This window comes from Lissotriton vulgaris, chromosome 3_1 (assembly GCF_964263255.1).
Source record: "Lissotriton vulgaris chromosome 3_1, aLisVul1.2, whole genome shotgun sequence".
In the NCBI taxonomy this organism is placed as follows: Eukaryota; Metazoa; Chordata; class Amphibia; order Caudata; family Salamandridae; genus Lissotriton; species Lissotriton vulgaris.
Window position 1 is genome coordinate 1,747,625,849 of NC_141689.1, and position 20,050 is coordinate 1,747,645,898.

General features: G+C 44.9%; 1 protein-coding gene and 1 long non-coding RNA gene across 2 annotated transcripts in view; one reads left to right on the forward strand and one right to left on the reverse strand.

The window, feature by feature from the left end:
• The window catches only part of LOC147728404 (cilia- and flagella-associated protein 337-like), a 378,048-nt gene that overhangs the window by 276,357 nt on the left and 81,641 nt on the right, over positions 1 to 20,050 (forward strand). Inside the window, exon 18 of the mRNA XM_086963279.1 lies at positions 17,165 to 17,327. Within this exon, the coding sequence (XP_086819405.1) occupies positions 17,165 to 17,327 (163 nt within the window). The remainder of the gene's footprint in view (positions 1 to 17,164; positions 17,328 to 20,050) is intronic.
• LOC147728405 (uncharacterized) lies at positions 17,666 to 19,587 on the reverse strand. The gene is made up of 4 exons (XR_015309553.1): positions 19,076 to 19,587; positions 18,765 to 19,042; positions 17,812 to 18,239; positions 17,666 to 17,768 (listed from the first exon to the last, which is right to left on the reverse strand). It is a non-coding gene; the product is annotated as an uncharacterized LOC147728405 (long non-coding RNA).

The following is a 20,050-nucleotide window of genomic DNA, read 5'->3' on the forward strand; positions in this document are numbered from 1 at the left end:
CGGGTGCGAGGTTTCTTCACTGGTATTGTTAGTGGGCTGCCTGCCATTGTATGCTGTCTCCAGGTCAATCCATTCTTCCGAGGTCAGGAAGTTCATGTCTTTTGTTGGTGATGAAGTTGGTGCAAAGATTTCGTGATCTAATTTTAGCTCTAGGTAATCTGAGGTCCTTGGTGTTTGACTTTGATTTGGTGTTTGCATGAGAAGTTTGATCCAGATGGTCTACGTTTTCTCGGGTTTTTTCGCGTCCTCTAAAGCTGCTTCTTCTGTGAGGATAGATTGAGTTGTTGTAGTAGGCTCATTGCACTGGTTGCTTCTGTGGGGCCCTGAGTTCCAGTCGTGTCTTTTCGCTTGATTGCTCATTGGAACGGATGCCTGTGTCGGGCTTGATGGTTGCATCTCCTCTGTGTATCCCGCTTGTGGGGGTGGCTGAGAGGTTTGGCCTTCCTTTGGTGGTGTTCTAGGTTGTTGATGAGCCGGGTTGGCCTTGTTTTCTGCTCCATGTCCAGTTGGGGTAGTTGTTTCTTTTGGCGTTGGTGCCATGTGGATCTCTACTGTAGTGAGGACTGTATTCATGGGGCAAGCGTTAGGCTTGCTAACTGGTTGCAAGGGGGATTGGCGACCAGTTATAGAATTGTTAGAAGAGTAGATTGCGTTTCCTGGATTTTTTAGGAAGTTGAATTTGGTATAAACTTTAGGCTGAAAGTTGTATTTTGTTTCACTTTGTTGTCCTGTTAGTTTGATTAGTTGTTGATTGTTTTTTCGTTTCTGACCCTTGTGACTCCCTTGTTTTGGAGATGGACTGCTGTTAATTTTGTTGACCCAGGACGTTTCAAATGCTGGGGAGGGACTACCCTCTGCTCCTAGGCTTAGTCCTTCAGCCTGCCCGCCAAGTGGGTCAGTGCTGGGTCCTTCTTCGGTACTTTCCAGTGGGGATTCTTGCCCTATTGTGTTTTCCGACGCATTTTTTCCACAGGGGGTCGGTTCAGTCCGCTTAACCAGCTTGGTCTGATTGGTCCGCTTCGGTCGTGCCGGTTGGTTCTGGGCTTGTTGATGTGCTTGTATTGTTCCGTTTTCGTTTGTTGGGCTGGGTCGCTGGGGGTTTTCTTACCCTTCCGGACCTCATCGCAGGCTGCCTACGTCCTGCTCCCTCGGCTCCCTCCGCTGCCTTAACGCCCTTCGCTGTTGGCTATCCGGGGAGACTGAAGGCTGTAGGTGCACTGCTACTCTCTGCACTTGTGGTCACGTCTCGCCACCTCCCGGCTACTTTCGGAACCAATAGAGCTTTGAAGTGGAGTTATTGGGGTTGGCAGGTTTTCTTCACGCACTCACCCCGGTGGGTAGGTGGGTAGGTGGGTAGGTATTTTGATGGGTACTGCAGCCACTCTTAGCTGCCGCTAGTGGTATGGTCATGGTATGGTAAGTTGGCGGAGGGGCAGTTCGAGATTCAGTAATGCAGGCAAGGGTTAGCACTCCCGCAGGCTAGCACGCCAGATTTTCCGTGATACAGATCGCTGTGGGGCAGCAATGCCAAGCTGTTAAAGGTATTGAGGCTGTTGAGGTTTTCTTTGAGTTCTACCAACCTCTGCGTCAGTTGCCCGGGGGGAGAGGATGGAGAGAGTGAAGAGCGGATTTTTTCCAGATTTATTTCCGTCCGCAGCTGAGGCCTAAGGTGGCTGGGGGGAGGAAGGAGGTGGGGGAGCAGCTACGAGGGACTGGCAGTTATAAGCGGCTGGGGCAGAGAGACGGAGAGAAGGAGAGAAGGGGCACAGCTCAGGGCACACTTTTGCGAGATTTACAAAGATTTACAAAGGTGCCGCCCTCCCAGTCTCTAACCGCTTGCTTCCTGCACTGGACTGTCTCGCGCTGCTTCACCACGCTGCTTTGCCGGCCTCACCTCCCGCGGCCGCCGCCGCCTCCGGCCTGCCGCCGCCTCCGCCTCCTCCTTGGTCCGCTTAGCTCGCTGGTCCGTTTTTGCGGGTGCCGGCGTGTTCTGATTCGCGATGACACAATCGGCTCCCTCGGCTCAGCTCCTCACTCCCGCATGATTTACTCGGCTCACGGCAGCACGGGAAGTTACTTAGTCTCTGTCTCTTTCTTCGTCCGCCTCGTCCGCTCCGCTCCGTCCGCTCCGTCCGCTGTATCCGCTGTGACCACTGTGTCCGCCTGAGTGGTCAGAGTGGAGTGGAGGGCCGGCCTCTCTCGTCCCGTCTCTCTAGCGCCTCCTCAAGAATCGTTGGGATCTGTGGATCATTGGCTGATCTGTGGATTTGAATGTCTAGTTATTGTTGGTAAGGACCATTCTATGTGAATGCACAGAGCACTTGCACTTTATTGTGTATTTTATAAAAATACCCTGCTGCTAGGGGTGGTTGGGAAATACTTTCCCAAAAAGTTGCACAGAGCACTTGCACTTTTTTCGACGCGTTAGTCGTCTTGCTCAAGTTCTTACGTGCACTTTATAAGATACTTTTTGCTGCTAGTTCTTTGTTGGTATAGAGTGTTCCATAGAGGATGCTTAGAGCTTTAGCACTTTATTGCGCACCTTATAAAAACGTTTTGCTGCTAGTATTAATTGGGATAGCTTTTCCAAAAGAAGATGCAAAGAGCACTTGCACTTTTTTCTGACTTCAGCCCTTAAGTTTAGGCTTTTATGTTTACAACCAAACATGTACATCTTTTCAAATGTCGTGTGTTGTTTGATATTTATTTTTAGATTATATCCCTATATTAATTTTCCTGCGTACCTTACTTAATCAGGTTTCTCCGATAAACTATAGTGTGCTGTATCTGAAATAAGAATGTATATGTTGAAAGACCATCTGCATTGTAATTAAGTTGACCACCGCAGAGTACAGTTTAGTGAATAGAAAAATTGTTCTCTTTCAATTGAATGCTTTTAGAACAGAATATGCTTAAACAATCTGAATAAATTGGTAATAATCCATATACGGCAACTTCATCACCTAAAGCTCATGTATTTGTTAATGAAAAAAGAATCTGTAATTTTATTTGAATTGTTTGGTGTATGGAATTGTGTTTTAATTATGTATTTTATGTGGAATTCTTCGCAATTCTAAACCATAATAAATAAATAAATTCAATTGTGGATAGTCCATTACTATAGGATTTTACCTTGACCAGCCGGGTCGGAATTCTCACTGTCAGAGTGACTACTAAGCCTTTCTTTCTTTAATGTACAGCCCTGAGAAAATAGCGGAATTATTTTCCATATGCGACGAAACACGTGTTGGCTGGTTTCTCGCATTAGGCCCAAAGAAGAAATGGAATAAAAACAAAGATATTCTACATTCACCAGGACAATCGACCTTTTATTCAATGATCTACTTGAACTATTTTGATTATATTACACTGTATAAATTACCAGGATGTGTGTCCAGGACTTTGTTTCATAAACTAACAAGTGTCGAGTGATGCAGGCCATGCAACTTGGAACATAATCTAGAAACCACAATCTCGGTCCTTGTCCTGTGCTAAGCCACACAAGCATTACATTTGGAGAACCATTATAATAAAGGTTGATGTAATTACAATCAGAGGCATGTGTACACATTGGTAGAGTGGCAAATCATCACTGCCTGTGGCAAAGATGACAGATACACTGCTACTATGTAAATATTACCAAAAGAAAACAAAATAACAGTGTCACACACTCTTAGGTTTAATTATATCAATATTGATGTATTCATAATACTACATGTGCATTATACTTCATTGCTTATTTCAAGCTAGCTAACTCAAGGAGCACAGTTATAGCCTATTGTTGCCAGTTATACAGAAAGGGTCATGAAAATGCAATGGGAAACTTAGTGTTATTATACACTAAAAATGTGTGTGTTTGTGTATGTGTGTGCATGCGTGCCTGTGTGTGTGTGTACACCAAAACAAACAGGATTTATTTCCTGTAAAATCTAAGGTGACCATGAAATATTACAAGTTAATATAAGGTAGACAAGTTAATGAGAAATAGGTAAATACTATATCATAAAAACGTTTATTACACTAACTTTTCGTAAGTAGGAATACTCTTTCAGTTTTTGTAAAAATAAAGCTGACCAGAAAATTGAACATTCATTCAAACATTTTATATTCTATGATGTGCATGTGGCCTTTTCTAATGATACTTTTTGAATACCGTCATTATCATAACTACATTTCTGTAGAGCTCCTGGTGCCATTACAACACGGTCAGTACAACTACTGCGTTGTTACCCCTCATACCATTACGTCGCAAGTCATTACAAAGACTTGCTGTAGGGGGCGCTGGAGTTTGGAATAGTATAATTTACTATTCCAACTCCAGTCTGTGCAACAGTAGGGAAGGTGTTAAATTTAAAATCCAACACCTTCCCTACTGTTCCACAGACTGGAGTTGGAAAAGTAAATTATACTATTCCAAACTCCAGCGCCCCCTACAGCAAGTTGTTGTACCCAGTAATGCATTTTTGACATATTTGCATTGCTTAAAATCCCAACAAAATGCACTGTACATTACTTAGCATAGAGTTACCCATGTAAGTGTAAGGTTTTGCCGAGTTGTTACTCAACTGAGAAATCTTTGTGCATTGCCACTTGGCAAAACTGGGTCTGAAAATGTAGTCACCCATTTTGTGGCTTTAACTTGTAGTTGCACGTTACTGGTGGGGTGTTACTGCAAGATACTAGCAATTATGGGTGGGGAGTTTGCCCCACTTCAGTACCATGCAGCCAGTAATCAGTAAGTGTGAAACAAGCTGACATTTTTTCCTGCCAAACCTACATGTGTGAGTTTTATTTCCCCCACAATGTAAATTTTGCATCCTTGACGAAGGTTGCAAAGTTTGCAGAGTTTCGAAGGAAAACTTTACAATGTTTGTAGAGGTAAAACTGTAAATGAACACATCTCTAATTAAGACAAACAATTGTGAACGAAGACGATAGCAAGAGATAGGATTAGAGACGAACAAACATAAATAACATCTATATATTTTTAAACACATTTTTATATGATTAAAAAGTTGCCCCATATCCAAATTCAGACCAAACACTAAGAATCCTAGGGCCTTATTTATGAAGGCCTTGCGCCGCCGGTGCGTCACTTTTAACATGGGAAATAGTGACGCACCGGTGGCGTAAGGCCTTCATAAATGAGGCCCCTAGTGTCAATATCCCCAAGTGCTACAGTGCTCTATCTTCAGTATGTGATACACCAACTATTGTATGCCCTGTAGGGACTGCTACATGTGATATCACAAAAAAAGGAAACCTTTACATTTACTGTGCATTGCTCTTTAAAAATATAGCGACAGGATATTTCCTAGTTCCATTCTTAAAAGCTCCAATATCTTCCTCAATACGTCCTTAAATGTCATATTGTACTGCAGCCATATATAATTCCACAATGATTGAGCAATATATGTACCACAAAAAAATGACGTTATAATTGGTGGAAGTATGCATTATGTGTTTCGCCCTTATCACCCCACGGCACATATTCCCTAGAACTTTCCCTACAAACTTCTGTAATAGTATGAGAGCCAGTGGGGGCATCCATTTGCAGAACCAGAAGTTGTGACTTAAAATCGGTGTGTTTATACCTTTTCCTGTAGACTAAGAGCTTAGGGACCTCTTCAGATAGCTTATTCCATCTGACAGAAGACTAATAACATATTATCTTCTGCTCTAACATACTTAACCACAGCTACTTTCAACAGACAGTCGTCTTTGAGTAGTCCTGTAATCAATCTAATTATTTCTCCAGAATCACTCCAAGAAACTAAGGGGCATATTATCAAGAACGGCGTTAAAAATTATCACTGGTTTAGCGTCAGAAAACTGCTGCTAAAGCGCTGATAATGGACTTGATAATATACCCTGGAGCATTCCAATAGAAGTCCATGTTCTGGTGTGAACATGGGCTTCTATTGGAATTCTCAAAGGCATATTATCAAGCCCATTATTGCTGCTTTAGCTGCAGTTTTCTGCCGCTAAACCGGGGATAATTTTAACGCCGTTCTTGATAATATGCCCCCAAGCACAGTGCGACTTAGTTGCGTAGGCTCAAGGTCCCATGTCTCATGCCACAGAGCACATCACACTGCCTTAACAAAATATTTGCTTCACATATATTTTCCATCTAAAAGGTGCTAAAATGAGTTTTCATGAGAAGTGAACCTGTTCGAGGCTGAACACGAGAGTGCGCCAGAGAGCAGTGGACGCCAAACGCCTTTCCGCGCAGTTCAGCAAGACGCTGCGGGAAAACGGGCTGCCGGCTGCCGGGTTATTACAAATTTGCCGGGATAGCACGTTAAATAGCCCGTTAAAAGCTTATCGGAGTCCACTGAGAGACCGCCGTGGATCGGGGGCTCGCTGGGGTCAACGGGGCTGCTGCAGCGCCTTCTCCGCGACTCCCGAGCAGAGTCGCCGGCCCCGCCGAGTAACTGTGTGAGCTGAGGGGGTCGGACTAGGCTCCAGATTTTGAAGCAGTGTCGGCGCAGCTGTACTTCTGTATTGAGCCAGCCTCGTGCTGGGCGAAGAGGCTGAGTGTAAAAAAAACAGCCAGCAGCCAGGTTCCCCCTGGTGCAGCAGTGCACTGATTCCCGAATGACTCAGAGTGGCTGTTGATCCAGTACGGATTTTGCACAGAGCAGCACGAGCGAGAGGCAGACGGCAGCTGCAGTAACCGCTGGAGGAGCGGTAGTCGGCCAGACCCGCGACCCGACCAGAGCAGGGTCGAAGACCAGCGGCGGCGGAGGGCCCACAGCCCCAGGGACCCAGTGACCCAGGCAATCGGCTCACAGCTGTCAGCGGTAACTCCCAACAGAGGAGAGAGGAAAACCACGGCAAGAAGCAGGCAGGAGGCAACAAAAGGAGTGAGGTGAGAGCGCACCCCCGCAAAGGTCCCGCTTCACCAGTACCCACTTGTACCAGTACCTGGGAGAGGAGACGTTTGGCAGACGCTTGGTGTTTGGTGCTCGCAGTCCGCGAGAAACCTGAGAAATTGTAGCCGTAGCCTGCATCATCAGAGCCGCCCGCTCAGGCCACCTCATCTCATCCCTGTCCAGTCACCATCCCGTCACCACCCTGTTGTGCTCACCGAGAGCGAGAGTGAGAGCGAGAGCTCCAGCGGCTCAGAGCGGTGGCAGCTTGATTACAGCCAGTAACCGGTGAGCAGGAGCTGAGGGGGGGCGAGATTGCGGAGTAGGCGAGCTGCAGGCGGGTGTGAGCGGGTGTTAGCGCTGCGCGGGGATAATAACCAACACGGTCCCTACGCTGTCGCTGTCACACCACCGCCGTCTCCCCACAAATTTATTCACCGTCAGAACCTGTACCTCAAGCCCCGTCTCCCGAGTCACGAGCTAAAAACCTCCAGCAAGGCGTAGACTTCTACAAAGGCGCTGTGCGCCCAATACCTGTCCTCGTTGCAGACACGCCGGACCGCAGAGCCCCACGGCAGAAGGTGGAAGGGGAGCCCGTCCAACCAAACTAGCACCGCCCAGCTCACCCACAGCAAATTCCCAGGGGGAAATCCCAAATCCAAACCAAAACCCTTAAACCCGTCCCAGGTACCCGGTAGTTGGAAGCCGAGGTAGTCTGAGGAGGTGTCCTGCGGTGTGCGGTGTGCCAAAACAGAGGCATCCAGACAGCAAGCACCTGTAGTACATACACGCAGGCAGAGACGACCGGTGGAAAACAAGAAGCCCTCGAAAAATTCTAAGAAGTTAAACGTAGCGGATACATCTTCGGGGGCTCAAGTCGACCAAAGGGAGAGGCTGGTCTCAGCACCCACTCCCGAATCAACGTCAAAATTCTCAAGCAAGTCAGGGCTCTTAAAATTCTTCTACTTAAAGGATCCAATTGCAGGGATCTACACGTCAACAGCTGAAGCAAGTAACTTACCAAATCCAATTTTTCCAATTAACATTCTACCCCCCCTGGACAAAAACAAGTCAAGTACGAGCGACGGGCCAATCTCCTGTACACAACCCAAGGGCCTCTCACCCAAGGGAAGTATACTGACAACTGTCGCACAAGTACACCATCCAAATGCCCACGAAGGGGAGAACGATCACTCAGAAGCTCAAAAGCACACCGCGGCGGATGACAACATAAAGGACCACAGCAGGATAACAACTGGCAGTATAATACCAACCGACGTGGCGGAAGTAAATGATCCTACAGGTCCGACAAGACCCCCGGACAGTATAATACCAACTGAAGTGGTGGAAGTAAATGATCCTAAGAGTCCGATAAGATCTAAGGAGGGCTCAAAAAGCCAGGCCAATCTACACGCAGAATCCATGCTTGATAGTGACCCATGGCATAAACCATTGTTCTTGTCAAATGATTCTGAATTGGAAGAACTGACGGAAAGGATATCAATGTACCTAGAAACCCAAGGTAGAGCATTACGATCCGAGCCAAGTCCGAAAAATCTTTACCCGAGTCTGGGTCTGGCGATGTCTACCCCTCGAGGGCCAGTAGAAAAAAGAAACCACCAAAACCTCACCATGAACAACAGTAACAACATGACAATAAACGACCCCTACATAAACAATACTGCACCAATTACCATCTCGTCGGGCAGTCCGATGGTCATTGATTCGAAAGCTTCAAATGAGTCTCAAGAAGATCAGTCGCCCATTTGGATTAAGTCCTTACTAAACTCTTTAGATCAAGCTATAAAAGCTCTGAACTTTCAATCGAATAAAATGGAGGTGCAGATTGACCTTATTACTTTGGTGGCAGGCCACATTGCAGGCTTAAACTCAAAAATGGACGCACTTACCTCACTATTAAGAATCCAAGGGAAACTAGAAACCCAATCAGAGTTTAAAAAACAACAGCTTTGCTGTGGTTGTGGTTCAATAATTGAAAAACTAGCAAGTTTGCCAGCAATTCTGACGGACATTCTATGAGAGGTAAGACAACCTCACAACTCAGTTGAAAAGTCCACAAAATTCACCCCGGAAAAATTACACTCCCGCAACAGGTCAATCTCAAAGGAGCATCCAACCAGTAATCACCCAAAGGACCCAACACACATCTCAAGGGAAGTGGGAAAAGAAAGATCAGTACAAGATCAGGAACCAGCTTTGTCCTCCCAAATTTTAATTGAAGAGAAAAAAATTGCCGCCAAGGAGGAAAAAACAGCAACCAAGAGGCAAAAGAAAAAGGCCAGGAAAGCCAGGCTAAAGTATAAGCAGCAACAAGTCTCAGACCCAGGGAAGCTGTTTTCAATCTTTAAAGTAAACACCGCTCAGGTCTCCAATTCTGATTGTCCCACCATGTCCCAAGATGGCAAGGTAGGTTCAACTCAGATGCCAGTGATTCAAGAGTCCCAAACACCCCCGAAGGTGGACAAACCTAGGCAGAGTACAACCATAACATCTGTTAACCATCACAGCATAACGAATTTGGTATTATCTAAAGCTCTTAGCGGCCCAAGGGAAAAACCATCAGTTCCAAAAAACATCCGGACTCACACGGAACGAATCGCCGACCCTACAAGGATTACCGAAAATGGAAGCTCAGAGCAAATAAGGCCTATAGAAAACACGGGAGACCACATAGGGGGACAAGGTCAGTCAAGTCCGGCCAACAATAATAGTCCGCAGCCCACCGGAACACAGCTCAGCTGTCAGAAATCGGGATTCCTCCTAAATAATAAGTCAGTAGAATCTCAAGGACCACAGCTAAAAACTGTACCTATCCGCATGTGCGTTACTGTTTTGGAAAAGCAGCGCACCTGTGCCCTATCACAAACTCGGTGTAACTCTCTTTCAAAGGGTTACTACTACCCAGGTACAATTCAAAGCACATCCGATCCGATGTCGTCAGCAATTACGGACCAGGGGCTAGACTCCTTCGCATCATCTTCCAAAATCAACGAAAATACGAAGTCACAACAGTCTAAAGACGCAAAAAAAATCCTTCATCATTCTGAAATAACACCACACAACTTAACATTCATCACGGAATATTCATCAAAGGGGCTTCAGGACTTCTTAAACCGGGGCAACCTGCTAAGATTATTCCAGGAAATAGAGGAGTTAAATGAGATAACATCACAGGACCTCCTGACCGTTGAATTCAAAAGAATCCCCCAGCATATAGAATCGGAAGTCACCGTCACAACGTGGGCTTCAAAAGCCATCGCGGACAAGATATTCTCCACAAGAGATCACTTTGAAACATGGGGAATCTCGCTTTTAAGAAACACAAGCCCAAGATACCCATTTCCGTTACAAAAAACCAGCCATAATGAAACAAAGGGTAACGGGGAAAAACGTCCTCCGTTCTCCTGTCTATTTGGAGCCCGTGCTACCTCTCCAGCCGCTGCAAGTGTAACAGAAGGGGTAAACTCGACAGACCACAACCAACCAACTAGGCAGCCCGGCCGGGACATAACAGATTGGTCCTGGGACCCAAGGTTCCTGTGTAAAAAGGGACCCTAACACGGAGACACATTTTTCTCCGTCTCCACGTAGGAGGGAGGAAACGCAGAGTGCAAAAACTATTTCAACAAAAATCACAGTATGCACATGGAATGTACATGGTTTCCACGAAATGGAGCTGGACCACGAAACTCAATCCTTTTTTTCCAATCAAGATATAATCCTGATTCAGGAGACATGGAAATTAGCACCAAGTGTAATACCAGGCTTTAAGACCCACCACATCCCTGCAGAAAGACACTCAAATTTTGGGCACCCCCGGGGTGGTCTATCAACTCATATCACTCAAAAATTTAACTGGTCCTCTGAAGCACTGGACGTAGGACTCAACTGGGTACACGTGACCAGAATCACTGAATCTATGTCAGCTGGGCACAAAAAATGGCAAATTATAATCCTCAATGTCTATATCCACCCGGATCGTAATTTACAACAAGAAAAACAAATGTGCCTGACGTCGCTGATTAAAACGATGCAAAAAACCTACCTAGGATGTCCTCTACTAATCTCAGGGGACTTCAACTGTGATCTCATTGGAAAATTGAGGGCAAAAGAAATCACGCGACTGCCCAAAGGAGGCCTCAGGTTAGCCTTCAACCCAAAAGTCCTGGGTCTGACGGTTCTAAACGGCAACACGACGGGGGATAGGCCGGCTGGTATTACGTTCCTGAGCGGAAGGGCTCACTCAACAATAGACTACACAATAGTGATGACTTAATTCCAGACATTGAGACCTTCAAAATTGTCCAACGACCAGAAAGCGACCACTTCCCCCAAATAACTTCTTTAAACACTGCGCCCAACTTGGCACCGAAATTATCAAGTCTGCTTCACCAAGACGCTAAATTCAATTTAAAGAAACTAAAATGGAGAGGAGAAATGCTGGAAAAAATCCAGCGTGCCGCAATTGCTCGAAAATCCGAGTTAGGGATGCAAAAAAAGGAGGACCTCGTAAAAAACTGGGAGCTATTGGTCCTGGACCTTCTGCATAAATTTCCTGCAACTTCAGGTGTACTGAGTAAGTCTACCTCTAAAAAAGATCCCTGGTTTACGAACGAACTAAGAACAAAGAAAAGAAGGTAGCAAATGCTGTTCGTCACCTTGCTCGGGAAAAAAAAACTGGGGCTACAAACAAACAAAGGGGTTTTGACAGAAGCCAGAAGCACTTATAGGAAGGCACTAAACATCGCAAAATCCGCCTACAATGAGAAGCTATGGAATAGATTGCTAAGTGCAGGAAAACACCCCAACAGTCGAGAATTTTGGGGCATCATTAACGACCTAAAGAAAGGACAAAAACTCCATCAGGAAGCGGGAGTAGGAGCTGACGCTTGGTCTCAACATGTGCAATCCCTTTACTGCATAACAACAACAGGCCTCCCAAATAATATGCGGAAAACAAACACAGTAGAGAATGGCCAGTTGGAAATATGCAATCCAGGCACAGAAGGACCGGTGATAAAGGAGTGCTCAACAGAGGAAACAACAGTCCCAGAATTAACAACCAGAGGGGAACTCTGTAAAATCATCAACAGGCTAAAGGCTGAAGGAGCACCAGGCCCGAACGGACTGCCCAACGCCATCTTTAAACACGACCCGGTATTTTGGGCAGAAACCCTGACACCATTGTTTAATCAAATCTATCATGACACACAGGTACCTGCATCATGGAAGGGAAACGTGGTTCATCCAATATTTAAACAAGGCGACCATGGCAACCCAACAAATTACAGACTTATATCACTGATAGACATTGAAGCAAAGCTCTATGCCTCTTGTATCCTCCTCAAGCTGCAAGACTGGATTGAAGAATCTCAGAGAATTCCCTGGTTCCAGACAGGATTCAGGAGGGATATGGGGACAATCACCAACTTAACTTGCCTGTCACTATTTATGGACAGAACAGCAGTAAAGGGCACACGATAATACGCCTGTTTTGTTGACATCAAATCTGCATTTGACAGAGTAAATCGAGAGCGTCTATGGGACAAATTGCAGCTTTGGGGGACGCCATCAAAATTAATACAGGCAATAAAAGTTTTGCATGAAGATACATGGGCAAAGGTTAAATTGGGAGATGGAGCTTACACAACAAGGAACATACCAACATACCAGGGCCTAAAACAAGGCTGTGTTCTAGCCCCCACCCTTTTTAACCTTTTCCTTTCTGATCTCGCAACAGTATTGGACACAGATGAGGTGCACCCTCCGTCATTGGCAAACCGGCGAATTCCCTGTCTGCAATATGCAGATGACATAGTCCTGCTGAGTAAAACCCCAGTTGGTCTACAAAGAGCTTTAAATATATGTTATCAGGGTACTTAAGACAAGAAGGAATGGACTTAAACAAAGAAAAAAACAAAGTGGTACGTTTAGTAGACCCAAAAAAACTTAGTTACACATGGTCGTTCAACGGGACGAAGGTGAACGAACAAGGTTCGTATAAATACTTTGGAGTAACAATATCCCAGGGAGCAAAACTAACGGAGCACAAAACTGCAATACGAGCAAAAGCCCAAAGTCTAATCTTTGCTTACCGGTTGCTAAAAACAAAAATGAATTGCCCGAACTATAGCCACCTCTTGAAGGTCATGTCGGCACAAATTTTACCATCATTATCTTACGGTCTCGTCACCTGGTGTGGCAAGGAAACAGACCTACTAAACGAGCTTCAAACTAAAATCTACAAAGCAGTTTTTAACCTTCCAAAGAGTGCTTCAGCCCTGCAAGTAAGGCTGGAATTCGGGCTGCAAAACCAGAAATATAGGAGCATGAGCGGCTTCATAAAACTGTGTCACAAGTTAAGATCTGCAGATCCGGATTCAATGGATTGGCTAAACTGGGAAGCCATAAAAAATCAAGGAGTGACTGGAACCCTTTGCCCTTGGGGAAAATACCTGAAAACCTGCGTGAAAGAGCTGGGGTTGGAAGGAACTTGGGAATCTGTGAAGGACAAAGCAACCATAAGTAGTTTAGCCAACAAGGCAGCAAGGACGAAATCTTTTCAAGAAGACATAGCGTTACTTCTCAAGCGGCGACATGGTTGGACCATAATCAACTCTTTCAAAGCTGGACGACTGCACGCATATTTAACCTCTCATTTTAATGTGCATATAAAAAGAGCTTTTACAGCCTATAGGATGGGAATGCACATTTCGAAAGACTTAGTACCATCGTGGAAAGGTAAACATCAGACTGAGAGTTGTAGACTTTGTGGCTATAAAACGGAATCATTAGCCCATTTCTTGTGCGTCTGTCCGGCTCTCCTGGCACAACGTCGAAGATTACTAAAACAGATCTGCAACGAGTTAAAAATACGCACCTGTAGGAAAGCGGTAACTTATTGGCTAGGAGGGAGTTCAAATATTTTGGCATGCCGGGAAACAAAATTCCTGGCAGAAGTAAATAAATGCCTGAGTCTTGTGGAACAAGGACACAGTGAAACAAGCGGTGTAATATCTCTGCCTTGATCCCAATGACTGGTAACCTTTGCACAAACACTTAATAACATTCTGACCTCTTAAAGACGGTGGGAGTTTCCCTGGAAGAAACCAGTTTTAACTGTGTTATACCATTTTAACAAAGGAAGAGTCCAATCTTTTCTAGTAGCATATATTTTTGTATCATAATATTGACATGTGGAAATTGTAATGATTTTAATTAATTATGCAATAAACCTCTTTGACTTTGAGAAGTGATGCTATGGCCAACTATATCCATTATCGGTGACCATCAACCATGTAAATTGCCGACTAATAAACCGAGACATCAAGATAGTGAGTGTGAATTTCAACAAAGTTTGTACATGCAGAAATAATAAACAAAGTCCTGGGAAGCACACATCTTTAAAAGTCTGTTTCTATGCACCTGTGTGCTCAACAGGTTCTAAGGCCATTACTAAAAGTTGATAAATTGTCGTTCTTTAGCAAAGCATAAACTATAGTTGTTTACATTTAAGGAGGAACAACAACCTGACGTGGTATTTTTAACGGAAACCTGACTGCATGAAAGTTCGATACCTGATGTGGTCCATGCTGTCACTCATGGGGATAATTTTGTGAGAAGGGACAGAGAGGGGAAAGTAGGGGATGGCATTGCTATTGTTTTTATGTCAAACTTGCGATGTTTATTTTCACCATGGGAAGTGCCTGATTGTGAGAATGTATTATTCTCAATGTAATATTTTATCTTTGTCACACTCCCCGGTGCTTTCATTTATCGACCCTCAGATCCCTGAAACAATTTCTAGAAATGTGATCAGAGATGATTGCAATTCAAGCTCCTAAAAGAGCACATTTTACTCCTTGGGTGACTTGAACATTCATTTAGATGACTTATATTGCAGTAAAGCATCCAATTTATTGTATGATCTGGAGGCTCTGCAGTTGACACTGTTGAGAAAGACCACCTCTTGAACCCAGTATTCTCAAATTTATCAAATATGATCGTTAACCAGCCAATTCCAGTGATCTGGTCTCACCACCTGATGATGCCTATTTCACTTTCTGTTATCCCCCTTCTAGTAAAGCGATGAAAGTACATCAGGTGGCAAGACTTTGGTCCAAGACGGATAGGGCAGAGCTTGAGCAAGTGCTCTTAAACACCAGGCCTAATCTTGAGGGCAACATGGTAGAGTTGGGAAGCAACTTTGAGGACTGGATTACCTCAGCTTTAAACTCGATGGCTCCTTTATGGAAAATAATCATTAACACAAACAAAAAGTCAGCACCTTCCCTTAGCTCTCAGTTAAGAGGATTGAAGAAAAATTGTAAAAGAATAGAAAAAGTTAGAGGAAATCGTATGAGGTGAACGCTAAAAAGGTCTACAGGAAAGCTATTAATTGTGACTATTACATGATAAAACGTACTCAAGCCGACTACTTTGCACATAAAATTGGGAGTGCAACTAAATTGGCCAAGGAGGTGTTTTCTAGAGTAAAATTGACGATGAATCCCACAGACTTGAATCCTGTGGTAGCAGTGTCGGAAACATGAGCAAATGACCTAGTGAGCTTCTTTTCAAATAAAATCTCCCCCATCTATGCATCATTTCAAGGTCAGGTATCTCAGTCCCATGGGATACCCAGGGCCTATTTTTTAAACCTATGCTGTCTGCTTTCTGAAGCATACAAGATGAGAATCTGCTTACTTAAGTGACCAAGGTAAAGTCAGGATCCCATTTGGACCCTGACCCTCCTTTTATTCTTCAAAAGACAGTGGGAATTGTTCTTTCTCTGAAAGAGGATTTCTAAACCACTAGTTGGTTATTGGTCAGGCCTGTAAATCTTGGAAGCTTTCGGTGGAGATATCACTATGCAAGAAACCCACCCTGAATCCTTTACCTATAGAAAACGATAGGCCAACCTCCTTGCTTCATTTTTTGGGTAAAGTTTTGGAGCGACATGTAACTAAGCAGCTTTCTGAATTTTTAGAAAAGACCAATTTCCTCCACACCTCTCAAACTGGCAGTTGTAGAAGACCTTAAAAATGATAGTCGACCGAGGTGGCTCCGCAGCCTTGATCCTGTTGGATCTTAGCACAACATTCAATACGGTATCCCATGCAACTCCGTTAGAGAGACTTGCCAACTCAGGAGTGACACAATAAACCAGGAGGGGGCTGACCTCCTTTTTGGAAGACCGTTGCTTCCAGGCATGTGATAAACCTTTTTACTCCCAATCTCTACCATGGTGCTTGGACAAAGGAACTAAGGACGACAGAAGCACACTCCAAGGGTGATTCAGACACTGTAGATCAAGTAAGCAAGGCCCAGACATAAACATAAAGAGAGCACAAGAAGGAATCAGCCACATCTATTGGCCGGACCTCACTATGAGATAGCAAATAGCTCAACTTTGTAGTTTCTTCACCACCCCTTACTAGCCCCAAGATGCTTGAGAGTAGATGGCCTTATTATGATCACTTTTACATGTAAGTGTGAAAAACTTTATTACTCACAGATACAAAAACAACACTATTTTAGATAGATTCAGTTGTAACCAAGTGTTGCAAAGAAGCCTTGAGGTTAAGTGCCATCACTATAAAGAACACCATAAACAATTAAACTCAAACTTGGGTGTAGAGTTAGAAATGGAAACCTTAACTGAGTGAACCGCGGATTGGCTGGTGGGGTAATTTTGGATGGGTGAGTGGTATGTGAGGGGAATGTTGGGTGGTGAGTCACTGAATACTTGAGAGATTGTGTGAATAAGCAGGGGAGTATGTAGGTAGGCGAGTGAGCGAATAGTTGGGAAATTGAGGGTTGGGGACTCGATATAGGTGACTGGACACTGGACCCTAATCTCACAGGCAATCATCTATAAAATGTGTGTGGGCATAAGTAATGACACCATAGATAACATTTAAAAACACATTTTAAGAATTGTTTACTTTTTCTGAAGGATGGGATCACGCTGCAAAAGAATGTTGTGTAATCTGAAAAGAGTGGCTGTGAAGTATGGGTTATAGAGTCATTAAGTAGAACCCGCCTTTGTCCTACCTCGAATGGGTCAGCCTGGCTTCGACTGCTAAACCATGTACGAATCTTAATGCCTTCTTCGCTGCACCCGCCTACAACTGTGGAGGTAGGGACCAAAACTAAGGTTTGAAGTGGAAGAAAAATGCTAAGCCTTCCAAGTAGATTTCACTGTTCACACTTGCAGACTGAAGTGATGTTCACAATGCAAACTACATGTCACATGATTTTTCCAGGTGAACGGACATAATGAAGACATCCTGTGTGTTGCCGCCTGCCCTCCAAATTTATTAGCAACGTCCTGCTACGATGGGGAGGTGCTTGTTTGGAATCTGATATCGGGGCATATATTATGCCACCTAAATTTTTTAAGCAGCGTGTCACTGGAAGAAGGAACAGGTATGCAAAATATTGTTTTGAAAAAACTGATATTGTTGGTCCTCAAACCTTGTGTCAACATGACAAAATCATGCCGCCTATATTGACAGTAGTATAAAGAACAAGTGGTCCTAGACTTATTTAACGCACACTTAAGCCAAAAGACGTTTATGATTTGTAACACAATTTTGGCATGTAAGAAATCAACCCATGGTACTAAATACAAAGTTTACTTGAAAACGTGCACCTTCAAGGAAAAGCAAAAACAAGAAGAAAACAAGCATTTACAATGCAATGGTTTCGCCTCTGGAAAAGTTAAAGCTATTGGCATTGCTCATGACATTTCTTTTTTTTTTTTTACTTATAAATAAATGGCATTGTTATTTACATTGCCAACAGCTCTCTGAGCCTACACAGCTCTCACAGCCCACACAGCCCACACAGCTCTCACAGCCCACACAGCTCTCACAGCTCTCACAGCTCTCACAGCCCACACAGCCCACACAGCCCACACAGCCCAATAAACAGTAATCCTAGAGAACCAATAGCATACCAAAGAAACCAATCAATCCAATACACATGCCTGGAAAACCAATCAAAGCCACCCAAGGGAAACTGATCAGTCAACCAGACACCAAGCAAACTAGCCATCATACACCGATGAAATCGAACAGGTAATCAAGCACATGGGAAATCAATGAATTCACACATGGGAAATGAATAACACTTGTAGGATATCAACTACACATCATGGGGAAACGATTAATGCAATACACATCCCTAAAACCATCAAACCCACACATAGGAAAACTAGTTGCCAGAAATAAGGGTGAGCAGAGGACTTCATTTCACAATGACAACCCTTTCCAGTCCTGGGCTTTTCCTTTTACAGATTATTTTTTCAGGCGTGCTGGTCCAATTAATCGAATTCCACTGAAGGAAGACTACAACTTCCAGAATGCACTCATTTGTTGGGAAATGAATAACACTTGTAGGATATCAACTACACATCATGGGGAAACGATTAATGCAATACACATCCCTAAAACAACCAAACCCACACATAGGAAAACTAGTTGCCAGAAATAAGGGTGAGCAGAGGACTTCATTTCACAATGACAACCCTTTCCAGTCCTGGGCTTTTCCTTTTACAGATTATTTTTTCAGGCGTGCTGGTCCAATTAATCGAATTCCACTGAAGGAAGACTACAACTTCCAGAATGCACTCATTTGTTGGGAAATGAATAACACTTGTAGGATATCAACTACACATCATGGGGAAACGATTAATGCAATACACATCCCTAAAACAACCAAACCCACACATAGGAAAACTAGTTGCCAGAAATAAGGGTGAGCAGAGGACTTAATTTCCCAATGACAACCCTTTCCAGTCCTGGGCTTTTCCTTTTACAGATTATTTTTTCAGGCGTGCTGGTCCAATTAATCGAATTCCACTGAAGGAAGACTACAACTTCCAGAATGCACTCATTGGTTACCTGAAGGCATAGCTGATGACTCCTGTAGAAAACAAAGTGACCTAGGTCATACTGTAAAAATTCTCTTGGCGGAATAAAGGATGCAACGTCAACATAAATTACATGCCTAAACACAGGAAATAAAGATAATTCACCTGCTTCTTAATGCATATGTGGCGAACACAGCATCCTGAATTTTCTTTAGATGCTTGATAGCTAAGGCACCGGCGACAACCCCCCACCCGGCCCCAGCGGGCTCTGCACGCGGCGGCGGCACAGAGGGGCACTCACCCGCGCTGCCATCCTGCGCCTCTCGTTCCTTCCGCCTATGCCCGCACAGCCACTTTAATGCATCCGCCACCCCATTCCATTCCCCAGCTGCAACCAGGCGCACGGGGAGGGGGGCACAACGCACCTCATAGCTTCCACTCACAACACAGCCATAGGGGGCGGCTGATCATTCATCCTCTTACCGGCTTCTCTCTTCTCAGGCTGGCGGCGGGGACGGAGGCTGCGACGGCGGTCTTCTTCTGGAGCCTCCAAGGCTCCCTCGCACTCCGGTCCCGAGGACCCGCCTTCAACCAGGCGAGCCGCGGGCACTTCCGGGTCGCGCTGCTGAGGGCAGCCAGTAGGAGCGCGGCCCTGAGGACGGAGAGGCGGCACTTCCGGGTCGCACTAGGCAGCGGCCCGGCAACAAATTCAATGCCCCTGGGCTGCGGCAGTGATTTTCGAGGGGCAATGCCGGGTGGGCACCGGCTGATTTAAAATCACAATAAATCGAGGTGGGCACTCGATATTAGGGCGGCAATGTCCCCTGCAGGGTGGGCACCAGCTAGGGGACTTTCAGATCGGCACAAACGGGTCCAAGGGGGGCGGGGGCGGGGAGGCACACGGAGGGGGACGGGAATGGACAGCGCATCTGAAATCACTTTCAGTGAAAGGGGAGGGAACGGTAAAAAACGAAACTCCGCCCATGGAAAAAATCTCGGGAACTCCCCCGAATCTGGTCCGGCCTTGACGGACAGATCTCTGTTCCAATGGCTAGCCTCCATTTATGGAGCTAGTCAATGGAACAGAGGGGCGTATTCAAGTCCCCCTAACTGAAAACTAGAGATTTCTCTGGGGGCGGAGCTTACGCTCCGTGCCCCAGGCGAAACCTTAAAAGGCAAAATCACCCCTGAAACAAGAGACTATCTGTTTAATTCACAGAATCATATTTAAGCATGTAATTAATATTACTACATTATACAATAGTTGTAGCAAGGT